General features: G+C 42.9%; 3 protein-coding genes across 5 annotated transcripts in view; 2 read left to right on the top strand and 1 right to left on the bottom strand.

Annotated features, from left to right (window-relative positions):
• Positions 1 to 6,606, bottom strand: part of dnajc17 (DnaJ (Hsp40) homolog, subfamily C, member 17) — a 30,839-nt gene extending 24,233 nt beyond the window's left edge. For 2 of the 3 annotated variants that reach the window (XM_018690005.2, XM_018690006.2), the window contains exons 1-2: positions 6,396 to 6,605; positions 712 to 781 (exon numbers count right to left, since the gene is read on the bottom strand). In XM_018690005.2, the coding sequence (XP_018545521.1) occupies positions 712 to 781; positions 6,396 to 6,476 (151 nt within the window). In that variant the 5' untranslated portion in view covers positions 6,477 to 6,605. Of the gene's footprint in view, positions 1 to 711; positions 782 to 6,395 lie in introns of all 3 variants that reach the window. The other variant, XM_018690007.2, reaches the window with a different exon arrangement.
• Positions 6,607 to 10,856: 4,250 nt separating this feature from the next.
• Positions 10,857 to 16,431, top strand: inf2 (inverted formin 2). The gene is made up of 5 exons (XM_018690251.2): positions 10,857 to 11,089; positions 14,024 to 14,434; positions 15,060 to 15,175; positions 15,379 to 15,538; positions 16,394 to 16,431. Exons 2-5 carry the CDS (start codon positions 14,038 to 14,040, stop codon positions 16,429 to 16,431), a joined length of 711 nt encoding a protein of 236 aa, XP_018545767.1. The 5' UTR covers positions 10,857 to 11,089; positions 14,024 to 14,037.
• A 482-nt stretch (positions 16,432 to 16,913) lies between these two features.
• LOC108892596 (inverted formin-2-like) lies at positions 16,914 to 23,676 on the top strand. Its single transcript, XM_018690250.2, is given in 17 exon segments — positions 16,914 to 17,030; positions 17,278 to 17,845; positions 18,214 to 18,359; positions 18,479 to 18,540; positions 18,627 to 18,729; positions 18,855 to 18,940; positions 19,069 to 19,169; positions 19,256 to 19,326; positions 19,428 to 19,535; positions 19,632 to 19,702; positions 19,791 to 19,911; positions 20,019 to 20,183; positions 20,416 to 20,518; positions 20,631 to 20,783; positions 21,090 to 21,754; positions 21,756 to 22,326; positions 23,085 to 23,676. Coding segments are annotated over 15 exon segments (2,880 nt in total). The 5' UTR covers positions 16,914 to 17,030; the 3' UTR covers positions 22,113 to 22,326; positions 23,085 to 23,676.
• The last annotated feature ends 116 nt before the right edge of the window (positions 23,677 to 23,792 follow it).

Here is a 23,792-nt window from a genome sequence, read left to right as displayed (position 1 = left end):
TCCCAAGACTCGCTCCGTTCTCGTGCGATAGAGACCGAGTCTGTACATGTGCGGGTTCAAGTGTTGAGGCCTTCCAAACCACTTCTTTTCCATTTCTGGGAAACCGACCCCCTGCTTTTGTATTATCCCTCTCAACCCCACCAATTTCCCAGTTTTTTTTCCTGACATAATCAGGAATTGTCTGAACCATCCAGTAACCACATAAACCTCACTTGAAAACATGCCTCATGACCAGCCTTTTTGTCCAAGGTGGCTTTTTTTTCCTCCTCCCGACAAAAAGCTACATTGAGATTTCCTGGTCTAATTGTTGACATGCTGGTTGGCGACAGGCCGTGGAAGGGCTCGTAAAGCCAAGGAGTGTGGAAACACTGGTGGTGCTGGTGGTGTTTGGCCTGTCCTGCCTGGCTAGAAAGCCGGTGGGAGCGAGAGGCGCTGGTTAGACTTCCTACAGAGTCCTGCGGCTAGGCTGTCTGACTGGGCTTAAATTGCTCAGAGCGCTACTCTAGAGGATTCATTTTGGGTCCTGGAGCTCAATGACTGCCGAGTCAGATAATTCACTCTTAATCTTCAGAAAACAATGCAGAGATTGCAAAAACAAATAATAAACTTTGTTCCAGTTCCACTGTGTGACTTACAGAGGTTTGTGGCAAAGAATGGAATGACGGTGAAGGGATGTAAACACAGATAAAACACTTTAACTGTCTCTCTCACCTGCTTTTGGGTTGTCTGGGTTCTTATCCGGATGGCATGTCAAGGCTTTCTGTCGATAAGCTTTCTTGATCTAGGAGAGAAACAGAAGAAGCCCTAAAGTTATGTGGAGTGGAAAACGTTGATTAGGACACAAAGAGAACGAATCATCCACTTAAGCACAGATTTTGGCCATGTGAAAGTTAGAATTCTTACTCTCGGTACCAATTATCTTTATCCTGTCGTCCTTGGCTCAGAAAACCAAAGTCTGAATAAAAATGATGGTCCCATTGAAATAATGGCACAAACAGTAACAGTATGACATGAAAGCACTGGGGGTGAAATGTGGTCTGCATTTAAATAAAAATCTGGGATTGTGTTGTTTGGATCAAATCAACACCTGAGCGGATCCTCTGCTTCGTGTCCTTTTGACATGTTGCTAATGGAATCTAACTACCACGGCACATAACGCACAGTGAAATTACCCACACAAGAATTCCAAACTATTCTCCGGCCCGTTGCCAGTTTGCAAGATAAATGTGGCCTGAGTTGCAGCCTAGCATTAGTCCATCTTTATTCAAACTTACAAAAAATGTTACAATAACATACACAAACAGAGTGCCATTGTCTATAACAAAACTGAGAAGGACGCCATTAATATCTTAGGCTGGTAGCCAAAACTTTTGGGGGGTTCAGAGAAGCAAAGTGGAAAAACTAAACAATACTTTGGAGTATTGTAATGTGAGGTTTTAGTTATAGCTGATTTTTTAACTTTGGGTCACTGCTTGGAATGTTAACCATTCATTGGTCCTTCTAGGGACCAGTTAATGACAAGGTGGTTTTCATTAGATCTCTGCTCCTCTGGAGAAACGAAGGGAAGCAGGAAAACTTTCCGTGGAGACCAGAGGGGGCTGTAGAGTGCGGCGCTGAAGCTTTCTGCACACAACCTCAGAAACACACGCTCATATGCATTGCATGCTAAGGATTTGGCACATATATCCCCCATACGTCCAAGCTCAGACACAAACACGCACACTGACATACACTTTCTCACCAGTCTTAATCAGCCATGCCAACGTTTTGCACATTTTCACGTAACCCCCCTCCACCACCACCACCACCACCCTTTAGCGAAAATGAATCTCCTGCCAGTATGCCACGGGCCATAGACTTTGGGAGCTCCTTTTTTAAAGCCTGGGAATCGTTTGCATTGGACGCCTTGTCCCTGTCCTTGTTTTGCACAATTGTATCTGTAGACTCCACGCCAAAACATACAGAGCTGACTGTACTGGGGGGGGGGGGGGGTAAAAACTCAACTCTGAGGGAACTGAGCAGAATGGTGTAATCCATCAGTGTCCGAGCCCAGCTCCAATGAGTCTCCATGACAGTCGGCTCAGACACATTAGGCTGGATGCCCACTGTCCAAGGTACAAGAACCAAGCCTCCACACGATTATATGAAAGCCACAAGCCTCCAGTGAACTCTCTGGAGATTATCGTGGCTCAGACAGCTCCTAAATGTCACAAGTCCTTTCCTCTATCTCTTGGTCAACAACAGATTTTTTCTCATTATGGTTCCAATAGTAAATGAGAACTTGGTTCATTGAGAGGGCTCCGAGAGACTAGACATCATTAAGGGATATTTAGTCTTGCTGCTTGGCACACAAAGCCTTCCTACAGATTGAGACTGACACGCAGGGCTATGGACCAGCGCCAAAAACATATGCTTACTGATGGCCTAAGCCTATTTCCCCTTTTTAGCCTCCCTCTGTCTGTTTCTCCCTTTTCTTTCCTCTGTGCTCGCTGTCATAGCTTTGTCCAATTCTCTACAAAGACTTTTGGTGAGGCACAAGGGAATGAAAACTCAAGTTCCAGTTTACAGTCTTTCACCAGTTTTAGATTTTTGAAAGTTTTTTTCCTACTGCTCCAAGCTGCTACTGGTTTTCATTTATTTTCATATAATATGAAAATCAATTAAGTAAACTTGCTTGAGTATGCAGCACATTATCTCACAACAATAATGTCATTTTGACCAAAACTAATGCACCTTAACACTTAAGCATGCTTTCTATACCATACAGAAATTAATTTAATGGATACCTGGAATAGTAGACAAAAACATTAAGATTTCTAAAACAGAAACACAGTTCACAGCTGTGAAGTTTAGCATATGTGATTTGAAATAAAAGGCAACAAAACACAAACCCACTGCAAAGGGCCTTCAAGAGGTCACACTGTGTCCTGAGCTCACACTCACTCTACTTCTCATGTTCTTCATCACCTGCAGCCAGCTGACAAGATAAACATGTCTCCACATCTGCTGTAAACATTGCAGATGTTTAACTTTGTCAGGACAAAAGTCTGGCCAGCCGAGCTGCTTGACAAGTACAACCTGTCATCGTTGATGCTGTTCTGGTGGGGAGTAGCCATGGTGCACATCATCATCTTTGTCTCGCTGGATTCAGTTAAAGTCTGAGTTAACACACATTTCACTTAGTTTCTTACCTCCCTTTCTCTCATGCCTTTTCTCTCTCTCCCCTCCTCCTTCCCCTTTTCACTCCCTCTAGCATCCTCCACAATATCTTGTCTCAACTGCGCTTCCAGTGCCGTTTTGTTAAATAATACATGATTACTCCCATCAATGCCGTAACACGCAAGCCTTAATTGAAGCTGGAAGACCCTGAAGCCCCTTGGTCCTACAGACTAGAAGCCAAAGCAGGCCAACTTTTGAAGAGGTTAGCACATGTGTGAATAAGAGCACTCAGATCAAGTGGCATCTTTCTACAGGTCTAATGCAGTCAATTACTGTAGCAATTATCTTTGTGTATTCACCATGACCTTTTTGGATTGGCTCTTGAATCAGTTATAAGTATCAGTAACAGCATGTGAAGAGAAAACCATAAGATCTCCTTGGCTAAAAGTTACTGCCGTCTCTTGTGCAAAGAGAAGAGCAAAAACCCTGATTCGTCTTCTATCTCTTATAATTAAAATTATTCTATGCTGCCACTTGCTGCTTGCTGCCCATTTTCCTTGTCTCGTACACGAGACAAACTGAATGGGAGAAATCTCATCTATTTCCCACGCTTCAGTTTGCGGAAGGAGGAACCAAAAACTCAGACCTTGCAGCAGCAGGCCAACAGTAGCCTAATGGTTAGTGCCTGGTGAAAAACAGACTCTCTGTGCCGCCCTGATCCCTGCCTGCCACAGTCTTAACTGCATGCCTACATCTTGTACTCATTACTCTACTCTTTGGTGCCAATTATAGTTGACAAACTGGTCCTGGTGCAGCCGCAGCACAGCCCCGGTAGGGCCCTTGGCCTGTGTGGCTGATTAGCTGCCTGATCTGCCATGGGCCCATCCTCCTTAATTACAACACTCTGCTATTTACGGGACATTATCAGCTGGGGGAAAATAATAATAGGCACAACACAGAGACCGAAGGAGACGAGCAAGGACAGGGGGGAAGCAGACGTGAACAAAGAGAGAAAGGGAGAGCTAAAAGCAAGAAGGAAATATGGATGCAATGAATAGAAAGAGTGAGACACTGTGATTGACCTTCCATGTGACTGTGATTGTGAACCCTACCAATGCAGCCTGATGTTGAAAGACCTAAAACATCTGATGAGCCCAGATTGCCCCAGTGCACCATGGGATACAATGACAATCATCATCTACTTGCCCTGACCAAGTAAACAGTCAAGGATGTAAATCATTACTGAGAGAATAATGAGTTTACATTGCACTCTTACAACCTAATGCAAACACCTGCCCTTGGATGATCAGTCTGGAAGTAAATCATCCAGGCATGTAGTTACTGCATATACTGAAACACATCAGGTACACTATAATTTAAGTAGCTGGAAAAACAACAAGGAATTTTGTGTGGTCTTGGCTGTTGACACTGTTTTACCAAGCAATCTGTGGTAGGTAAAACACATACTTAGGCAATTATTACCCAAGTCCTGCTGATATGCATGAGCACAACTCTTCAAATGGTGGTTAGCCTTCAGCAACAGCCTCCCTTCACACTACAAGGATAAAGCAAATCCCAGTCATCCATCGTCATTAAATCATAGGCTATGACATGCCACTTTCTACAGTATTTATCAGACAGCCAAGCTCAGAGGAAGGTCAACAGCAGTGATAATAGAGAGAGATGCTAAATAGAACCAGGAAGAAATGCAGAACGCAAATCCTCTACGTCAAGGCAATCTTTTTACAAGCTGTGGCTAGGCCCACATATGAGGCTCAGAGATGAGCGTTCCCTTTCTCTGTGATAAACAACATGCCTGATAGTGGTGATGCAGCAGCGGGCCAAACAAATGGGATAAGTAGCCCATCTGGTGACATCTGTCTTCCCACAGTTGATTGATTTTTGAAGCCCTCCACCTCAGGCTCAATGTACTACTACACACACACACACACACACACACACACACACACACACACACACACACACACACACACACAAAACCTCGCTATCTCTCTCGACCATCAACAGACCTCACAGAACCAGCCTTCTGTGTTTTGGAGTCTCAGCTCTGCCCAAGCCACAACCACTAACTTCCTCCAGGATAATCCCCTAGGGAGGACAGGACTTTGAAATCCAATTAAGAAATTAACTTCCTCCCTCATTTTGGCAGCGATTTTAATTTCCCTTCAGGGCTGTGGATTTTGTATGTTGGAAACTGTGTGGAGTGGTGATCGTAGAGAAAACGCTGGATTCAGGACATCACGGTGAACCGCTCTGGGGCTGGGAAACGAAATGTGGAAGGGAGTCGAAGAATCTTCCCACAGTTAAATCAAAATCCAAGCTTAGCACAAAATGTAATTCAGGCAAAAGTCTGTCTGTAGTATGAAGGGGTGAGCAAAGAGATGTAACCTTTAATAAAGTGGCTGTCTGCAGTATCACAGGCAGTTTTTACCCTTACTTATTCATTTTCCAGACCTAATCAGGATGTAATAATGTTGCCCCTCCAAGCTTAAATGTAATCAATGTTGTTGGTTTAGTTTTAGGTAGGAAATAAAATACTTAACAACTTTATATATATATATATATATATTATATATATATATATATATATATATAGAGATAGATAGATAGATAGATATATACACACATATATATACATACATATATATATAAAGCTTGCAGTTCAAGATTTATTTCACATCCATACTACTTAGAATTACTTAATAATTTATTATATAGTCATATCCGTATGCCAAAAGCATTTTATGACAGTCTTGTGCTGCTCATAGTCATCTAATAGTTATACCAAAGATGTAACTGATGCAATGTCGCCACTCAGTGGCGTCTTTGATGTATCACGCCTTTGTGTTTTAGCCTTTAGCCGGTTAAGTTTGTTTTATGCTACCTGGAGTCTCCCAAGACCTAAAAGTTCAGTCTTCGCTCAATTTACATTTCGTTCCTCTTAACTGAAAAACCCTTGTGTCATGTTATTGTACACACACACACTCCTACAAGCTCCGTGTAGCAACCTGTCATAGCCTCCTACTCGCATGTCCTCACCCACTTACAGTCTCTCTGTGTACAAAACACAGCTACGTTTAAATATTTAACACTCTGATAAACTCCCGGCCAGAACAACATCTTCCAGCCGGCAACGCGCTTACTAACAGGAACGGCTAACTTGACGGTAACTGTTTTATAATCTCGCTAGCTTAACAGCTAGCTAATGTACACACCTCTTTCGTTGTAGCAGTGCTGTCAATACCGAGTAAACCATACAGGTCTATTTGTAGGATATCCTTGGCCTTTCCGGACATTTCTGCCGACTAAGAGTTACAGTACTAGCACAGAAAAGTAACAAATGTAAACGCAATGTTAACGTTTGGCTAATTCAGCGGTTTGTTGATGTTCCACGGCAGCATGAATTTGACGTCATCAATATGTCATCTAGGATGTGCACTGAAACCTGGAAAATGTAGTTTTTGTTCTGCTGTTTCTCTTTAGCTTTGTTTCCAGAGATATTTTCGACCGTTTCGCTACAGCACTTTAGTAGGTAAATGTGGTTTTTAAACGCCTTAAATGTTTAACTATTTTAACTTGTTTGTTAGTTCTCTGGGTGCTTGCAAACCAGCGATAAATTGGTCTTGTCACACTTCACTACACATGTAGTTTCGTCTTCCAATTAATTTCAGGTGTGAAATTGGTCATTATTGGCCATTAAAGGTCTACTTAACATTTTGGTTATATATATTGAAATTCATGTTAATTAATGGATTGAATAGATTGATTTTTAATAGAAAATCTGCATTCCATACGTTTCTCAACTAAATTAGTTAAAGAGAAAGGGATGTGTACAGTAGGAGAATAAGGATATATTGCCTCATTATTTTTCACAAACACATGCACATTATCATGTGCTTACTGAGGCTCCCCCAAATCTCTGACATTTTATATGTGAATAATAGACTAAACAGCTCAGCGGCAATGCAATCTGGTACATCAAATTGTAAGTATAAGTACAGAGTGCTCTCTGTTGGACAAATATGTAACAGATTCTCTATAAATATTACCTCAAGGTCTTTACAGCATTTACATATTGCATTTAATTATTGCAATTCTTCCAGCATAAACACCAATACTTATATATGTATGATATTCCAATATCAGCTTAAAACATCAGCATGCCAGCAGGAGGAAAATATTGCAGCAGTTTACAGCTTGGGCAGCAGGGCTCCACCTTTGTTTACGTTTGAATTACAGTATAGTCTGTTTAAATCTTCGGCTTTACTTCATTAAACTTGTCGACACCTTGTACCAATTGTAAAATGTAAACAGAAAACTCAGTGCTGCTCTTTAGACATTTTCATCCTTGACTGTTTCATTTGTGTTTCCTAGTCGTAGCTTTATTTTGAAAGGCTTAAATTATGATGATTAGCTGCTTCAACAGTTGGCCAGTGTGGTGCCCAAACTGACGTGCGTGGTCTCTTGAGGGGTCTGTGATAAGTTGTAGTAGTACTGTATACTGTATACTATAATGGTGATGCTTTGATTTGAAGAGAGGAAATCATAAACAAAATATTAAAGACACGGCTGTTCTGATCAGAGCATCTTTCCCCACCACAGCAGGGGTGAACATCTGGCCTGGTCAGGCCAAAAGCATATCAACATCTGGCATCACACAAAATGGTATTCATAGTATTTGTACATGATACATTTCTATTTAATAAACCTAATAAAATGGCCTAGAGAAAGCTGAATGATGGGTTTTGCGTATGGATTTGCCTGTGGCTGAATGATAATCCTTTTTTTTAGCTTGGCAAAACAATGAATTGCTACATCATGTTTATTGAACTGTAATTATTAGGGTTGGTTTTTTTTTTACATACCAAAGAAATGAATTGTTGCACTATGTTCTGTGGAAATTGAAAATAATGAATTGTCATGTTATGGCATGCTCTGTGCAAACAGTATTTTATTTTTTTTGTCTAACTTACCAATATATTGAGTTTGTGTGGCCTGTTGTGTGGAAACCGAGTGACGCAGGAACAGGAACATGCCCTGACATGTTCCTTTTTGGAATTACTCTCCTTCTCTAAAATGCAGAAAGGTGATTAAAGGTTATGAAAAAGGTGCATGTTATTCACAAACTCTTTCACGCTCAAGCTCTTTCACTTTAGGTAGTTCAAAAAGGTTGGCTTCTCTCAGGACGATCATGAGTTATCTTACTGCCTCCCACAGAGAGTAGTGCGTGTTCAGCTCACACTGCCACTGGTGATGTCCTGTCTCTCCTATCAGGATAACCGTGACAAACCAAACACTGTAGAACTGAATCATGTAAACACTGGCACAAGACACACCCTAGATATGTCAATAATGTAGAAGGTTTTGTGGCAGGATTAGTGAGTTAAGGGTTAGTTTTTGCCCAAAATCATGGCCACAAACCACTTGTTGTGTATGCATGTATATAGAACAATAAATGGAAACGGGACAATGATGTTTTCTTTGACTTTGAAGAGTAAGAGTTTCCAGTTGTTGTGTCTCATGATCCTGTTCCACTAGCTCAGCTAACTATTCATAATGAATTCATAATATTTGCTCAATAGCTTTTGATGCCCAGTTTAAACAAACCAGTCTTATTTGTAACCATTGTTTTCAAAATGACAGGCTGCATATTCTCTGCTACGCTGCATATCCACTGGAGCTGTAACATGGGTGCCCATGCTGCTGATTCTCAGTGGTCTTCCTGAGAGAAGCCCCATTTTCCTCTAAATGAACAAACAAAGTGGATGGTGATGGCACTGGCACAGGGGACCTAAGGCAGCGCAACAATAGCATTATCCTCCAGCTACCTTTGTCTAATGCAGTGAAACTCTAGTAAGGTAAAATGCCCCAAGTCACATGGGGAATTCTGCAACGACATGCACTGCATATTCTCGACAAAGTATCCAGAGTGAAACAAAAGCCTAAGTCATCACTGACATTCTAAGGTTGTGTGATTAAACCACAAAATGAAAAAGTCTACTGAAGATTTGTGCACACTTCAAACTTTGATAAGAGAAATTCAAAAAGGGCTAAAACTATTAAAAGCAACAATGACAACATTTTTGCTGTTTCTTCTTCCCAGCCTGCTTATCTTCACTGTCCTTGCAGAGAAATGCAAACACAGTCAAGGCAGTTATGAATTTCATGAACTTTATATGGTTTAGTTATTGGAACATCTGACTCATTAGGAGACATTTTGACTCTAAAGTCCAAGATAATTAATAAATGAGAATTATTATTTCCATGCTCTGTTATTATTTTATTCATTTATTTTATTCATTGTATTAATTTATTTATTATTTTATTACGTCCCTTTATCCCCAGCTTTATCAATAAAGTGGTGGATATAATGTGTTTTGTGTGAGACTGTACATTCCTAAACCCTTGAGGCTTTGTAAACAATTCATTATGCCTAGATCCTGAATTCTTAATCCTTCAAAGGGCAATTTAGAATTTGAAAGTGAAAGTTAAAAGTAAAGAGGGGACACAGTTTTTATTGTCCTGAGTCTTACAACGTCGAAGAGTGCTGAAGCATGTTCGAATGCCCCTCGAGACCCTTCAAGTCAGTCAGACCTACAGTAAACGCTCCCTGTGGGCTGGGTAATGTGTGTTCAGTTATCTAATAAAGTCACATTAACTCCAGAGTGTAATAGGAATGTAGTCTGTTACTGTATAGTCGAGAGTGACTTGGAGAGTCAGAGAACCCAAGTTTGTTTTTTTTTTCCCTCCAGCGATAGACTTACTGCCTGAGGTCAGGTCCAGTTGATGGGATGGGTTGTGTGGGAGGACGGCCCAACCACTGGCTGCATTCAGATTCAAGATACACAACAGCAGATACATTAAGACCGGAAATCAAGCAATTACGCCTTCAAAATAAAACGTTAACTATTGAAACCTCTGAGTGCCATTACAAAGAATTTGTATAACACAGCTATGATTTAAATTATTACACCAGCAATTTAACCAGATGTAACTAAGTGAATATGATCAGGCATTGTATAGTCTACCTTAATTTGAGTATTTTCTGTAGGTACTACATTTATAATCGCAATTTTGTGTGTGTGTGTGTGTGTGGTGTGTGTGTGTGTGTGTGTGTGTGTGTGTGTGTGTGTGTGTAATTTAATACATTCCTGTGATCAGTTTAGTGTCAAGTTAGCCATACTGTCAGAGGCAAATGTGATGCTAAAGCTATCCTAGGCCATTGTTAGTTAGCTAGGCACTGGTGGGCTAGTCTTAATGTTATGTAACTCAGCTATTTTACTTTTCTTGTGGTTGCTGTTTAAATGTGTACTTGATTAAATGTTGTGTTGTTACTGCTATAGGAACTGTTGTTCTTTCATGAATATAGATATTACGTTGTTTAACTTTATAAGGGGTTAGCTAAATCTAGTTTTCTTCATAGGCTACCATAACTCCATGGTCCAACTTCTAAGGCAATGCTAGTTTTTCATATTACAATCACAGACGTTTAATTTTATTAGTGTTTTTTAGGAGCATTCACAGTTTAAGAACTGTTTCCAGAAAAAAACTCAGAAACAAAAAAAACTCAAAAAGCCAAACCCTGCCTTTATCCCATATTGGAAATTAATTTAATTTTCTGCATACATATGTGCGTATGTTTTATTCTGAAAGTTTTGACCGGATGTTTTAGCTCAGTAATACTGCGGTGTTGACTGTCACAAGTGAGTAAAAGCTCAGGGGCCGTAGCAATTTGAAAGCTGTGCCATCTCCACATCGTACAGAGGTTTGACCTGCCACAATTTCCACGGGTCCACGTTTCATCTCCTGGCGGAATAAAATGCTGTCCGGATGATTGCACGGCGCCTAACCATCTGAGACACACCAGAGGACGCAAATCTCCATGTGTATATTTATGGAATAAACCCAGGTAAGGCATCACACTCAGCCTATAGGTGATCTGTAACGGTGCAACAGTGTATTAAGATGTGACATGTCGCGATGATTATGAGCGTTATCGTTTTGTTCATCTGGTGTCATTTACTCGCGGCTGTGAGGAAGGGTGACTAGTCCTGTTACGTCCCGCGGCATGTGGGAAAAAAAAATCTGCAGCGCAAAGTAACGATGTTGCACCGTTAACGTCGCTACATCATGTCCTTTTATACTCACAGCGTACAGATGCATTTAACGCAGACCGTCAAAACTGACTACAGTGGTCTGGTGTCACAGTCTTGTCGATCCACCTAAAGCTTCTTGCTGTAGACAGAATGAAGGGAAGAACTGGGCTGCGATGGAAAATTAAAAACTGTGTCTTGAACTGAGGATTGCAGTTTTAAGGCTGTGTTTGGATCATATGGGCTGTCATCTATGTTTTGGGAGATGAGTCTAATAACCGCTGAGGAAATCCCGAGTCAGTCTGGGAATATCGGAAACTAAACTACAACACTAGATTACTCTAAAATGTGCTTGCAGACTTTGCAGGCATGTCGGTCACTCCCTTAAATAGCAGAGAGGGGAGTATAGGAGGTTAGGATGTTGGTTAAATGGGTACCAGATGTTCCTTGCTATTATAGTCATTCTGCAAACACTGGGAGATGATTGGATAAAGCTTGAATAGTTATGTATTAATATTCAAACAAATACTCAACTCAAGCAACACATGATTTATATGTCTAAGGTGTGCTAAGACAGTGCTCACAGGTTCAGATCTAACATCATAGTATGTGTCCTCATCTCATATCTCCCTGGCACATCAGAGGAAGGAAGACAAAACGGCTTGAATAAATGTGTAAATTGGTCAATAAGCTTTGAATATGTGTCAGAGGAAATATATCAGTGGAGATGCTTCTGCGCCCTCAGAAGTGTTGATGCTGTACAGTAGCAGTGGGTTGCTGTGTGGGGGCGGCCTAACCAGAGGACAGATGAGTAGGCTTGTCCTGTGCTCAGTGAATCAGCCTGCTATTAGTGGTGCATGTGGGAGCTCTGGCAGACGAGGTCGACGAAGGAAAAGTTGCTTATATTTGTGGAGCGCACAAAAGAATATGCAAATGCTCTGTTGATCTTTGGGCGTTTGCGCTTGACATGTAACCCAGATGTGTTTATGCGGCGAGCAGATTATTCCTCTGTTTCAGTTTCTTCTTGAAACTGAAATTCCAAAAGAGGAACATGAGCTGTCACACCAGTGTGTTTATCTTAAGCCAAGTTTCCTGCCCCAGGAAAGTCCTTTCCTTTCCTCTGAAAAAAGTTCCTGAGCCATGCAAGAGAGTCAGGCTCACACACACACACACACACACCAGCCCTCTTTTAAGAGTCTTAGTCAGTCAAGTATTGCTTCACAGGAGGTAAAATCCATTGAACAAAACTATCAGTGCATTTCAGTGAACCCACAGTACCCTCACAAATGTTAATGACTGTGAAAATTCTCCAGATTACAGGCGTCAACTCACAACTTTTGTTCCCTGCTCACACTGAACATGAGTCAGAGAGTGTCTAGATGATTGTCGGGCATTAAGTCTTAACTAGGCTGAACGGGGGCAGGGTGCATCCCATCCATTTTGTAGCTAATGAACACGGCTCTTTGAGGAGTACTGAGAAGGCCTATTGTAAAAAAAACAACAAAAAAACACCATTGTCTGTCTGCTTTGCTGCCACGGTAACACTCTCACACTGGTAGCAGGGACTAAAATGCTGCAGTCAGAGCTGACAAATGCCTTGCCAGAATATGTGAGAAAAGAAAAGCCTTGTTCTACCTTGACTGTACTGAGAGAACAGAAATCCAATTTGTGGGATTTTTCACAAGTCACTACTTCTGTTCCTTGAAAATTAGTTTTAGAAAAGAGAGATGCGAGCCATCTGCAAACAGCCTTATCAAGCTCCTAACATGTCGAATCAAAAGGAGGCGGCGGAAAAGTAAGAGCCTTACACTGCCTAGATGATAAAAGTAATAGTTCATGACCTTTTCGCAGAGCGTTGTGTTTGCTTCTGCTCATCACTCAGTGCCTCATCTGTATATCTTATCCTTGCCAAGTGTGAAATCAACAACAGGGGACAGAGGAAACACTCACACAGTTCATTTCATGCTGGACCACCTAATACCACAACCGCAGTATAGAGAGAGAGAGAGAGAGAAAGTATTTTTAGTCTTTTAGAGAAACTTTTCCCCTTTTTTGGCCCAAGCCTTATCCTGTTGATTTTATATGAGTGTGGGAATGTGTTTATACTTGTTAGTTACAAAAGCAGCAGGTAGTTTTTGGAAGACATGGGTTATTAGGCAGGTTGGTACAAGAGGGTTGTGTGGTCCTACGATTTGCCAGGAAAGGACACCTGCAGAATCAATGTGCGCATTCATGTCGACAGCCGATATGCTGGTTAAGATGTTAGGAAAAATTCCATTACAGTCATTCCCATGCTTTCACTTTCCCCTGTGAATGTACATGTTGTCCAGTGTCCAGTATGAGCTGGAGATACATTTATTTATATAGTAAATTACAATGTGCACCGTCCAGACAAACACCGAGCCTGGCTTTGTGCAGAGTTTTGACAAGCTGACAGAGAGTCTCCTCTCTTTCAAGCAGGATTAAGTTGGAATGTTTGGCAGCGCTGGCGATGACTGGGACTGCTGACATATCTTTTACTCGTTCACAAACTGCAGAAGTATCGTTTCCCATTATGCTTTCCTTTCTGATAAGGCCTGCTTCCTGCGCTCTGGATAGCGCGATGACAACACTGTACACTGGGCAAAAATCATTAGATATCGCTGCAAACAGACACCATCTGCAGTCCAAAACAAGCAGAATTACTTTTAAGGATGACGATTGCTTAAAAATGTCTATTTTAGTCCACACCCGCTCTCTTTCCTCCACAGTCCATCCAGTCATCATGTCAGTGAGGTCAGATGGGAAAAAGAAGTGGGCGGCGGTCAGGGATCGCCTGGGCTCCTCGCAGGACTCCGACACCCAGCAGGAGGCCAACCTAGAGAGCGCCGACCCAGAGCTCTGCATCAGGCTGCTCCAGGTCCCCACCGTGGTCAACTACTCTGGTCTGAAGCGGCGCCTAGAAGGCAGCGACCAGACGTGGATGGTCCAGTTCCTGGAGCTGAGTGGGCTGGATCTGCTCCTGGAGGCCCTGGACCGGCTCTCTGGGCGAGGATGCTCTCGCATCGCAGACGCCCTCCTCCAGCTCACCTGCGTCAGCTGCGTCCGGGCGGTCATGAACTCCTCCGCGGGGATCTACTTCATCATAGAAAACGAGGGATACATCCGGAAGCTCTCGCAAGGTTGACTACACTCACATCAGCCTTTTAATTCTGTGAGGCGTTGTCACACACTGCACATTTTTCTTCACGTAATGTTCCCCTGATTTAAGCTAAGATTAACCTGGTTTATGAAAAGAAAAGAATCATCCCAATAACTGTCTCATACTTAAGGACCCGAGGTGCCAGTTGCTTCTCACGCATTATGTAACATTTGTAATATTATGTAAAACTGGTCACTTGGTTCTCTGTGACTCACTCTGCTGGGCTGAATTTCCCAGTCGTGTACTCAGCTTTTCATACAGGGATGAATCATTAAGGGTAGCTTCAGGACATTCCTAAAAATTAAGTGTCACAGTGTGTTGTGAATATTGGATTTCCCCACCTTAAAGCACACACACACACACACACACACACACACACACACACACACACACAAATGCATGTTTATCTCCAGTACAGCGCCACATCTTTAGAGGGCAAAGTTCAAGATGAGTTGCCAGAAAAGACGGTGAAACAAAGCATCCTGCTGGGGTCTAGACACAAAGAGGGAAGAGCAGAGAGAGAAAGGGGGTTTGCTTTAAGAGAAACAGATGGGAAATATGAGCATTCTACCTTTACTGATGTGTGCGATCATGATGCTCCCCAGCCTTGGATACCTCCAACACCATGGTGAAGAAGCAGGTGTTTGAGCTCCTGGCAGCCCTCAGCATGTTCTCTGCAGATGGACATTGCCTGGCTCTGGATGCCCTGGACCATTACAAGGCAAGTGAATGTACATGTAAAAGAGACACTTTTTTAAGTTAAGTGGCTGTGGGATTTACAGAACAGCTGTTTGAGTAATAAACCCCTTAACAATGCCCTCTAGTGGCAGGTTGTGTGTACAAGTATTGTAATTATTCCAGAATCACAGTCTTCCTCAATGGTAGTTAGTTGATTGCTCACACTGCCCTTGGTTTATCCTTCAGGGCGTGAAGACCCAGCAGTATCGCTTCAGTGTGATCATGAACGAGCTGCAGGCGACAGATAACGTCCCGTACATGGTCACACTCCTCAGCGTCATCAACGCCCTCATCTTCGGGACGGACGACCTCAGGCAGAGAGATAAGATGAGAAAGGAGTTTATCGGTGGGTTCTCTCTATTCACCCGCTATTGCACAATTAATCAGTGGCCCGGAGTCGGCGTCACGAGCAAGGTCACCCTGTGGTAAATTTGTTAGCAACAGTGTTTCCAGTCTGCGCTGAAAGTGAATGGGTGGTGGGGGGGAAGCAGGCCATCAGCAGGAGCTCTGTTACAAATATCTCTGTCACTGGGTCTGTCTAAGAATAGGTCCGATGGCCTCCTTCTCACTTTGACAAAATCCCTGGAGAACTGAGCAAACCTCAGGTGGAGAAAGCATTTTGTATTGATGCATTTTACAGTGTAACTAAAGACGACTGGAGTTTCAGTTTAAAGAAAATGTCATCACTCTCACACTGATTAGATCACACTATCACACTTTGGTGATACGCCATCTGAATGGAACTCACCAACCAACCATCCATCCATTCATTCATCTGTTTTCTATAGCAGATTATCCCTACTTATGGCCTGAGGAGTCCTGGAGAAAAAACAAGATTAGCTTTGGACTGATAGTAACACCCAGACTTGAACCCAGGACCTTTTTCTTATGAGGCACAAGCATTAACCACTGAGCTACCAAGCTGCCTAAAATGTACCCTACCTGGGGTAATTTGACAAATACAGCTATATAAACCCTCCTACATCCATGAAAACACCCCCCACCCACCACCTTGGACCAATCAGCCACCTGATTGGCCACTCCTATTTTGTGATTGCTCACCTGTGACCTCCAGCCACTTCCCAACACCTAACGTTTGTCACTGTGATGAGAAATGCAACTGCTTTTCAAGATAAACTTTCTTAAAAACCGATAATTGATGTTGTGATCCTCAGAGCTGTGTTTTATTGTCGTCTTGCAGGGCTTCAGTTACTTGATATTCTGCCAAAACTAAGGTGAGTGTTTGTTCTGTTGTTCATTTTTAAAGCTGATTTTATCCAATAAATTAAATGTTGAGTTTCAGAGGTTAAAGTCCATAATCACTGCAAGTAGATTGGTGCTTTTAAGGGAAAAGATGTATGCAATTTGTGTCTGTTAATGACAGTAATTTGAGCAAAGGAAAGAAAATGGCATTTAAATGTGACAACGTCTCCCCATCAGTTATCTGTATGTGTGTGGTGCGCAGGGAGCAGGAGGATGAAGACTTGATTATTCAATGTGAGGCTTTTGAAGAGGCAATGACTGAAGATGAGGAGGAGCTGCTGCGGGTGTACGGGGGCATTGACATGAGCAATCACCTGGAGGTCTTCACTACCCTGTTTAACAAGGTGAGAACTGACTGTCTGGCCGGCTTCTTTGTCTCTATATCTTTTATTAAATCTCTGATTAATGATTTGTCCATATGCATGTGTTCTTGTGAGTGCAGGTGAGCAGCTCCCCGGCCTCTCTCCAGCTTCTGTCCATCCTGCAGACGTTGTTGGTGCTGGGCCCGAACCGCTCCGATATCTGGCTGGCCCTGGAGGCCATCACTAACAGAGCCGTACTGCTGGCCCAGGACTGTGAGTCAGCACCATAGCAACAGTACATTTACCATAGGTCAACACCCTGAAGAGGCTAATGGCTAGCTAATGGCCTCCTCTGTGATTAATGTGTGAGGGAGAGTGATTATCTAGGAAAATAGATCACAGCAATAGAGAGGCTGCAGGATGGCTGAAAGCTTTTGTTGTAATGAAAGAAGTAGCTTGAAATGGGGTTCATTGGTGTATTTGTGTGTGTGTGTGTGTCTGGTTTTTTGTTTCAGCTCAGATGGAGTCATGTGAGAAAATCATGCATCGGCTGTTGTTCTCCAAACGCAGGAGCTACGAAGGTCATCACGAAGTGGACGGGCTGATAGTCAGAGCAGATAAGGCTGTGCAGACTGATCTGGACAAAGATACAACGGACCAAAGCGCAGCGTCCTCCCAGAAGTCACTCTGTGCCTCTCCTCCACCCCCACCCCCACCACCTCCTCTACCCCCCAGCATAGCTGGGCCCCCACCACCTCCTCCTCCTCCACCACCTCCACTACCTGGAGGCTTTGGTGGACCTCCACCACCTCCTCCCCTACCTGGCGTGCCATGTCCTCCACCACCACCGCCACCACCTCTGCCCGGCGGTCCGGGCATTCCTCCTCCACCCCCGCTACCTGGAGATTTTGGCGGACCACCACCACCACCTCCCTTACCCGGCATGCCACCTCCACCTCCTCCTCCCCCAGGCATGATAGTGGCTCAGAGTAGCCAGTCCCTGGGGTGCAGTGCACCCCCAAATACAAACCGATGTCCCACCCTGAGAATGAAAAAGCTCAACTGGCAGAAAGTCCGTGCCGTGACGGGTGAGTGGAGAAAACATTCTTGTCAAGGCTCGAATAATTTTTGGAATATGCTCCCGGCTGAGTCTAATTCCAAGTGTCAAGCTGACTTTGATGTATGCCAAAAAGTAAAAAATCAATCCATCAAAAATCAATCAGGCCATTTTATTTGTTTAAAGAGAACAATATTATAGAAACAGCTCTCCATCTGCAAGTTAAACTCACCGCTATTTCATAATTGGGTGCTGTTTAATGTGGGTGTTGCACAGGATTCCCCTGGGTTTTGAGGGAACATCACTTTCAAATGAGTTTCAGTCATGGCGGGGTGTTAATACAAAATGCGGCCACATGAGCTCATGACAGGTTTACTTTCTTCCTCCGCACACACGCAGATGGTCACTCCATGTGGGCCTCGGTTCAGAAAGAGCCTCCTCCTCGGGAGCCGGACTACAGCAGTATCGAGCAGCTGTTCTGTCTCCCAGTGACCGAGCACAAAGACAAGGGGGCAGCTGCTCCTGTCAAGAAGGAGCCTAAAGAGGTGTGCTTGGTCAACACTCGACGCTGCTCCTCGGAGCTGCAGCACTCACAACAAACACGGCTGATTATCAAAGCTGAATAATCAATATGCCTCCCTACCTCCTCTGTTTTTTCCAACAGATTACATTCATTGATCCAAAGAAAAACTTGAATCTGAACATATTTCTGAAGCAGTTCAAATGGTGAGATACTACACATTATTTAGACCTTTTATTGAACATATTTTGGGCTATTTTACAGCTCAGTATTTTTATTTTTCTCTGTCCAGCACCAATGAGGACTTTGTTGCCATGATTCAAAATGGGGACCGAAGTAGGTTTGATGTAGAGGTTCTAAAACAGCTTCTGAAGCTCCTACCAGAGAAGCATGAGGTGCGTTCAAGTAACAATTATGCATTCATTACTATAAAAGTCGATGTACACTTATCTACCAAGTAAGGATGCAATTAAAAATGACATTGCATGTCTGATTCACTGCCTCATTCCTTTTAATGTAGATTGAAAATTTAAAGTCTTTCCAAGGCGAAAAAGACAAGTTGGCGAATGTTGACCGCTTCTACACCTCTCTGCTCACAGTGTCATGGTAACTTCTATCTCAAGTTCTTGTTTATTAATTATGTGCATGCTGCACACACAATATTCCCAGTCCAGGTTATGCTGCCATACTTGGCTTTGTGCTAACTTCACTCTCTCTCTCTCTCATCTCTGCAGTTATCAGTTGAGGATTGAATGCATGTTGCTGTGTGAGGAGACTTCATCAGTGCTCGACATGCTCAAACCCAAAGTCAAGCTCATAGAGGAGGCCTGCCAGTGTAAGTAAACTGAAGGTCTTCAGCTAATTTCTTTCGATGAATTTCTAATCTACAGTTAAATGAACCTTAGGTAACTATTTCCTCAGCTGTCAGAGCGAGCGAGCTCATGCCCAGTTTCTGCAGGCTCATCCTCGACGTGGGAAATTTTCTGAACTACGTAAGAACCTCCTTCTCTCATTTATATTTTACTTAAATTGCCTATTACTTAAGCTGACATTTAGACAGAGCTTGCATTTTTAATCGTCTGCCTACTTCCAGGGAAGTCACACAGGGAACGCGCAGGGGTTCAAAATCAGCTCTCTGCTCAAGCTCACAGAGACCAAGGCTAACAAGAGCCGCATAACGCTGCTTCATCACATCCTGGAGGTACGCAAACTAATTCACAGCTGCAGGAACTTTTTTTTTTCACACCTCAGTCATGAACCTGTTTAATTACCCCGCTGTGTGGCTTGTTTTCTAAAGGAAGCAGAGGTGAACCACCCAGAGCTGTTGGCCCTGCCGGACGATATAGAGATTTGTGAAAAAGCAGCAGGGTACAGAAAGCTTTCACGTCTGCTCGAGCCCAAGTATTTCACAATCTGTAATAGGCGCATAACAAAAGGTTTTCCACTCTGTCCTCAGAGTTAATCTGGACTCTGTTCAGTCAGAAGCCAGTGCCTTACTGAAACGACTGAATGATACAGCCAAGAAAGTCTCCAACTCCGTGGAGGAGGTGAAGGAGCAATACGAAAAAGTTCTGGAGGTAAGACGATAGTCTCTGCTTTGCCAACAGATACAGCCAGTTACTTGATAATGCGTTGGGCAGCTGGATCCACTTCCAAAATGTCTTTTTTTCCCCCTCCTTTCCAGGGAAGTCTGGAGGCGTGTCAAGCTTTAAGCAAAAGGTTCACTGAGATTGACAAGCAGAGGAGTGAGCTGGCTGTCTACTTGTGTGAGGATGCTAATCAGCTGTCACTGGAGGAACTCTTTGGAACCATGAAGACTTTCCGACAACTTTTCATCAAGGCACTGAAGGTCAGGGAGGATACTTTGTCAGTGTTAGTCATTTTGACTATGCTGTATATTTACTGCATTGTCACGTCTTCCCCTTGTATATGGGGGTGTTGTTGTCTTTGGATGACGGGTATCATTACCCTGTGAACAACTGGAAGATGTTAATATTTCCCTGCCCAAATGATACAAAGGCAAATTGCTATGTACATGTTGTACTTGGCAGTGAGTGACATTGTCTCTGTCATGATAACAGGAAAACAAAATGAGGAAAGAGCAGGCAGCTAAGGCTGAGAAGAGGAAGAAGCAGCTGGCAGAAGAAGAATCCAAGAGACAGAAGGGAGAGAATGGAAAAATAAGTAAGTTGTGAACAGCCTTCTGTTTTTTCACTGTACTAGAAGTTCATCAGCAAGATGAAATTTGAATGGCGTGTGTTTAATCTCCCTTTTTTTTTAACCCTTCCCTTACCAGTCAAGAAAGGGGCTCTGCCACAGAACGACGGCTGCATCATTGACCACCTCCTAGCAGATATCAGGAAAGGTTTCAGCCTAAGAAAGACCAGGCCCAGGTGCGATTCGGAAAGCCTCCCTTCTAGTGAAAAGCATAGAGATACCTGCCCGCCTGGTAAGGACAAGAGACTGTGGCCCCCATCCGCAGATCCCAGCTCCGCTCCTGAACCACTTAACTGCGAGCTACAACACAGCTTTGCTGCTTTATCTAGGCTCTTTTATTTGTACTTTAAAAGCGCTCACACCTCGCTAAGCTAGCTCCCTCGCTTTGCTGCTTTATCGAGCTACATAAGCCTTTGTTTACATGCAGAGCTTTTTACTGTCATGCTTTCCTGCGACACGTAAAAATATCGCATTTCAGAAATAATAACCCCCTTAATGTGTGTCTTCCACATCAATGCTGCCCACTTCTCCCCTTCAGGATCAAGTGTGAAGCCTGTAGACGAAGAAGCCGCAGAAGCAGCCACCATTTCCGCTCCCACCAAACCTCAGACAGAGGGTCGCCAGGCCAGCGCAGGCGAAGTGAACGGTTTCATCAGCCTGTCAGAAGAGGCTCCGCCAGTGCCACAGAGTGCAGTGACAGACGGGCCAGCTGCACCTCCCAGCACACCCCCAGGAGAGCCAGCCATAACGACGCAGGCACCCCCAGAAAGACCTGCGTCGCTGCAGAAGCACCCGGAGAATCCTGCAGCCCCATGCCCAGATGCGACACCACCTCAGCCTCAGGTTGAAGGGGAACATCAGCCATGTCCCACTACGAATGGTTTTTCGTTAGATTCGACCGAGACCAGCGTCCTCACCCCATCCTCCTTCTCAGATTCTGACCTGCTAGAGGCCATGTTAGATGGCACTTCCAGCCTGGAACCTGAGAAGCTGATGCCTGAGCAACCGGTGGACATTAGTGTGAATGTTGAGATCAAGGAATGTCCTTTACCTAACACAGACATTAATGTGACACAGAGCAGGGAAAGCAATATAGTGGGAGATGGGAAAGGTGAAACTAGTGATAAAATAAGCCATTTAGCAGAGACTGTAGGACAGGAGAAGGGTGGAGAAGAGCGAGAACCCATTACTGCAAGAACATGCTGGCAAAGACGAGGTCGTCAGTCACATCGAGCATTCGGACCCTAAAAGCAAAGTGATCGCACTCGGCGAGGCCATCGAGGGATGTGACGTCATAGATGGACTGGAACCAGAAGATCTGCCATCAGCATCCGAAGCACTGCCTCCACCCCTAAAGCCCGAACTAAAGAAACAACAGAGCTTCTTTAAACGAAATAAAAAGAAGAGTAACCAAGGTAACCTATCCACTCACTTCAATAAACAGCATGTTTGGAATGCTAGTCTTTTGACGTGTCTTAAAGGGAAATCTTTATTCGTTTTGTTTTTATTGCATTTTGCGTTTTATATTTTATGTATAGGCTATTTTAGCGTATGTTCTTAAGTGTTTTGCATGATTACATGCTTCTTCTTTTTTAAATTAAAGAGTATGGATGCAGTGTTGTAGCACTTGATTTGCAGATTTAATACTGAATGGATTTCAATCTATGGTCAGCTTTTTTTTGAATGCTCTGTTTTCCATTTTTGACTCTCTGAAACACAAGGTAACAGTGGGAAAGGACACACTAAACATAAAAAAGGCTGTGTGTTGCAGTGAGGTAGGTCAAATCGACGGGATGGCAAACTGTTAAAGCAGGACCATCATCCTAATGAACTCAATCACCGTCGAAGCTTTGTCACAAATAACACGCCATTTGTTGATCTAACTGGGATCTTGATTCCATTTGTCTGTGTTGTCCAGCTTTTAACACTCGCTCTCTCTTTAACACTTCTTCCAATTCAATTGGTTATCAAGCCAAAGTCTTGACCCAATGCACGTGTCTTGAGGTGATTCTAATGTCCATCAAATCTGGGGAGGGGGGGGGGTCATCCTAAAAATATTGTTTTGCAAATCTCCTTTAATCAATGATCAAATAATCTAACATCACAGTGTTCTGATCTCAGACGGCCTCGCAGTTTGTGACGTCATCGTGGACTTGAGTTATTTCATAAAAGCTGTCAGTTCTGTGTCTTCTCCTTCCATATTTTTTTGTCCATTCCCTAAATCTGCAACTGGGACTGTTTTTAATCTTCTAACAACACACTTTCATGTGTGCTTCCTGTAAAAGTGTGCTTTGTTAATCTGACTTTGGTGAAGTATACTATATGTGTTTCAAACACATTAAAAATGTTTTTATAACAAAAAAAAAAACTTTAAAGCAGATGTAGTCATGTTTGCACGCCAAAGACCGGTGTGAATACATTTCTCTGCCAACAGTTTAATCTAGCTGTAAATATAATGATTTTAAAGCTATTAAAGTATTTTATTTTCACATATTTTGATTCCATCCATTCATTTTAGCCTTTGTTTCCATAGGTGAGTCCAGAAAAAGGAAATCAAGAGGGAAAAGAAAATGTTGATGGAGCTGTGAACTGGAAGGACTGCAGTATATTTTATTTCATTTTGTGAGACTACATGAATATCGACTCCTTCGAAGGGGAGGGGGGGGGGGGGGATGCAGAAGTCTTCCTCTTGCAATGATTTGTGTTTTCCAGACCAAGAAGAGCAAAAACATCTCAGGCTGGGATTATCACAGCATGGATGTAAACAGTCACTTTATGTAAATGAATTGTAGTTTTTTGTGTATATGAAGTGGTTTTGATTCAGAACTATTCTAAAAAACAAAAAAAGTTGAATATTGCTTTGTATGTTTTGTATCGTTGTTATATGCATTGGATGTGTTTTTGTTATCATGAGCTCCATTTGCATTTCAGCACCTTTAGAGAGAAAGATGCAGTGTTTGGTGCAAGATATTTAATGTAACACATCAAAATCAAATCGCTCTGAATAATGTCTTAATTTCTTTATATATTATTCAAATGATCTCTAACGGGAAGTATAAGGAAAGCCTGTGATGGATTGTAACTTTTAATGTGAGGTATATTTTAATAAAAATGAATTTACTGTCCAGTTGTTTGTTTTCAATCAGCACAGCAACAAATCCAGTCAGAAAAGCCCTGTCAATGCAGCCGACATACAGTAAATGTGATAACGGGCTTTATATAGGTGAATATACACTCATAC

The sequence above is a fragment of the Lates calcarifer genome, linkage group LG19 (assembly GCF_001640805.2).
Source record: "Lates calcarifer isolate ASB-BC8 linkage group LG19, TLL_Latcal_v3, whole genome shotgun sequence".
NCBI classification, from domain to species: domain Eukaryota; kingdom Metazoa; phylum Chordata; class Actinopteri; family Centropomidae; genus Lates; species Lates calcarifer.
This window is presented reverse-complemented; position numbering and strand designations above follow the sequence as displayed.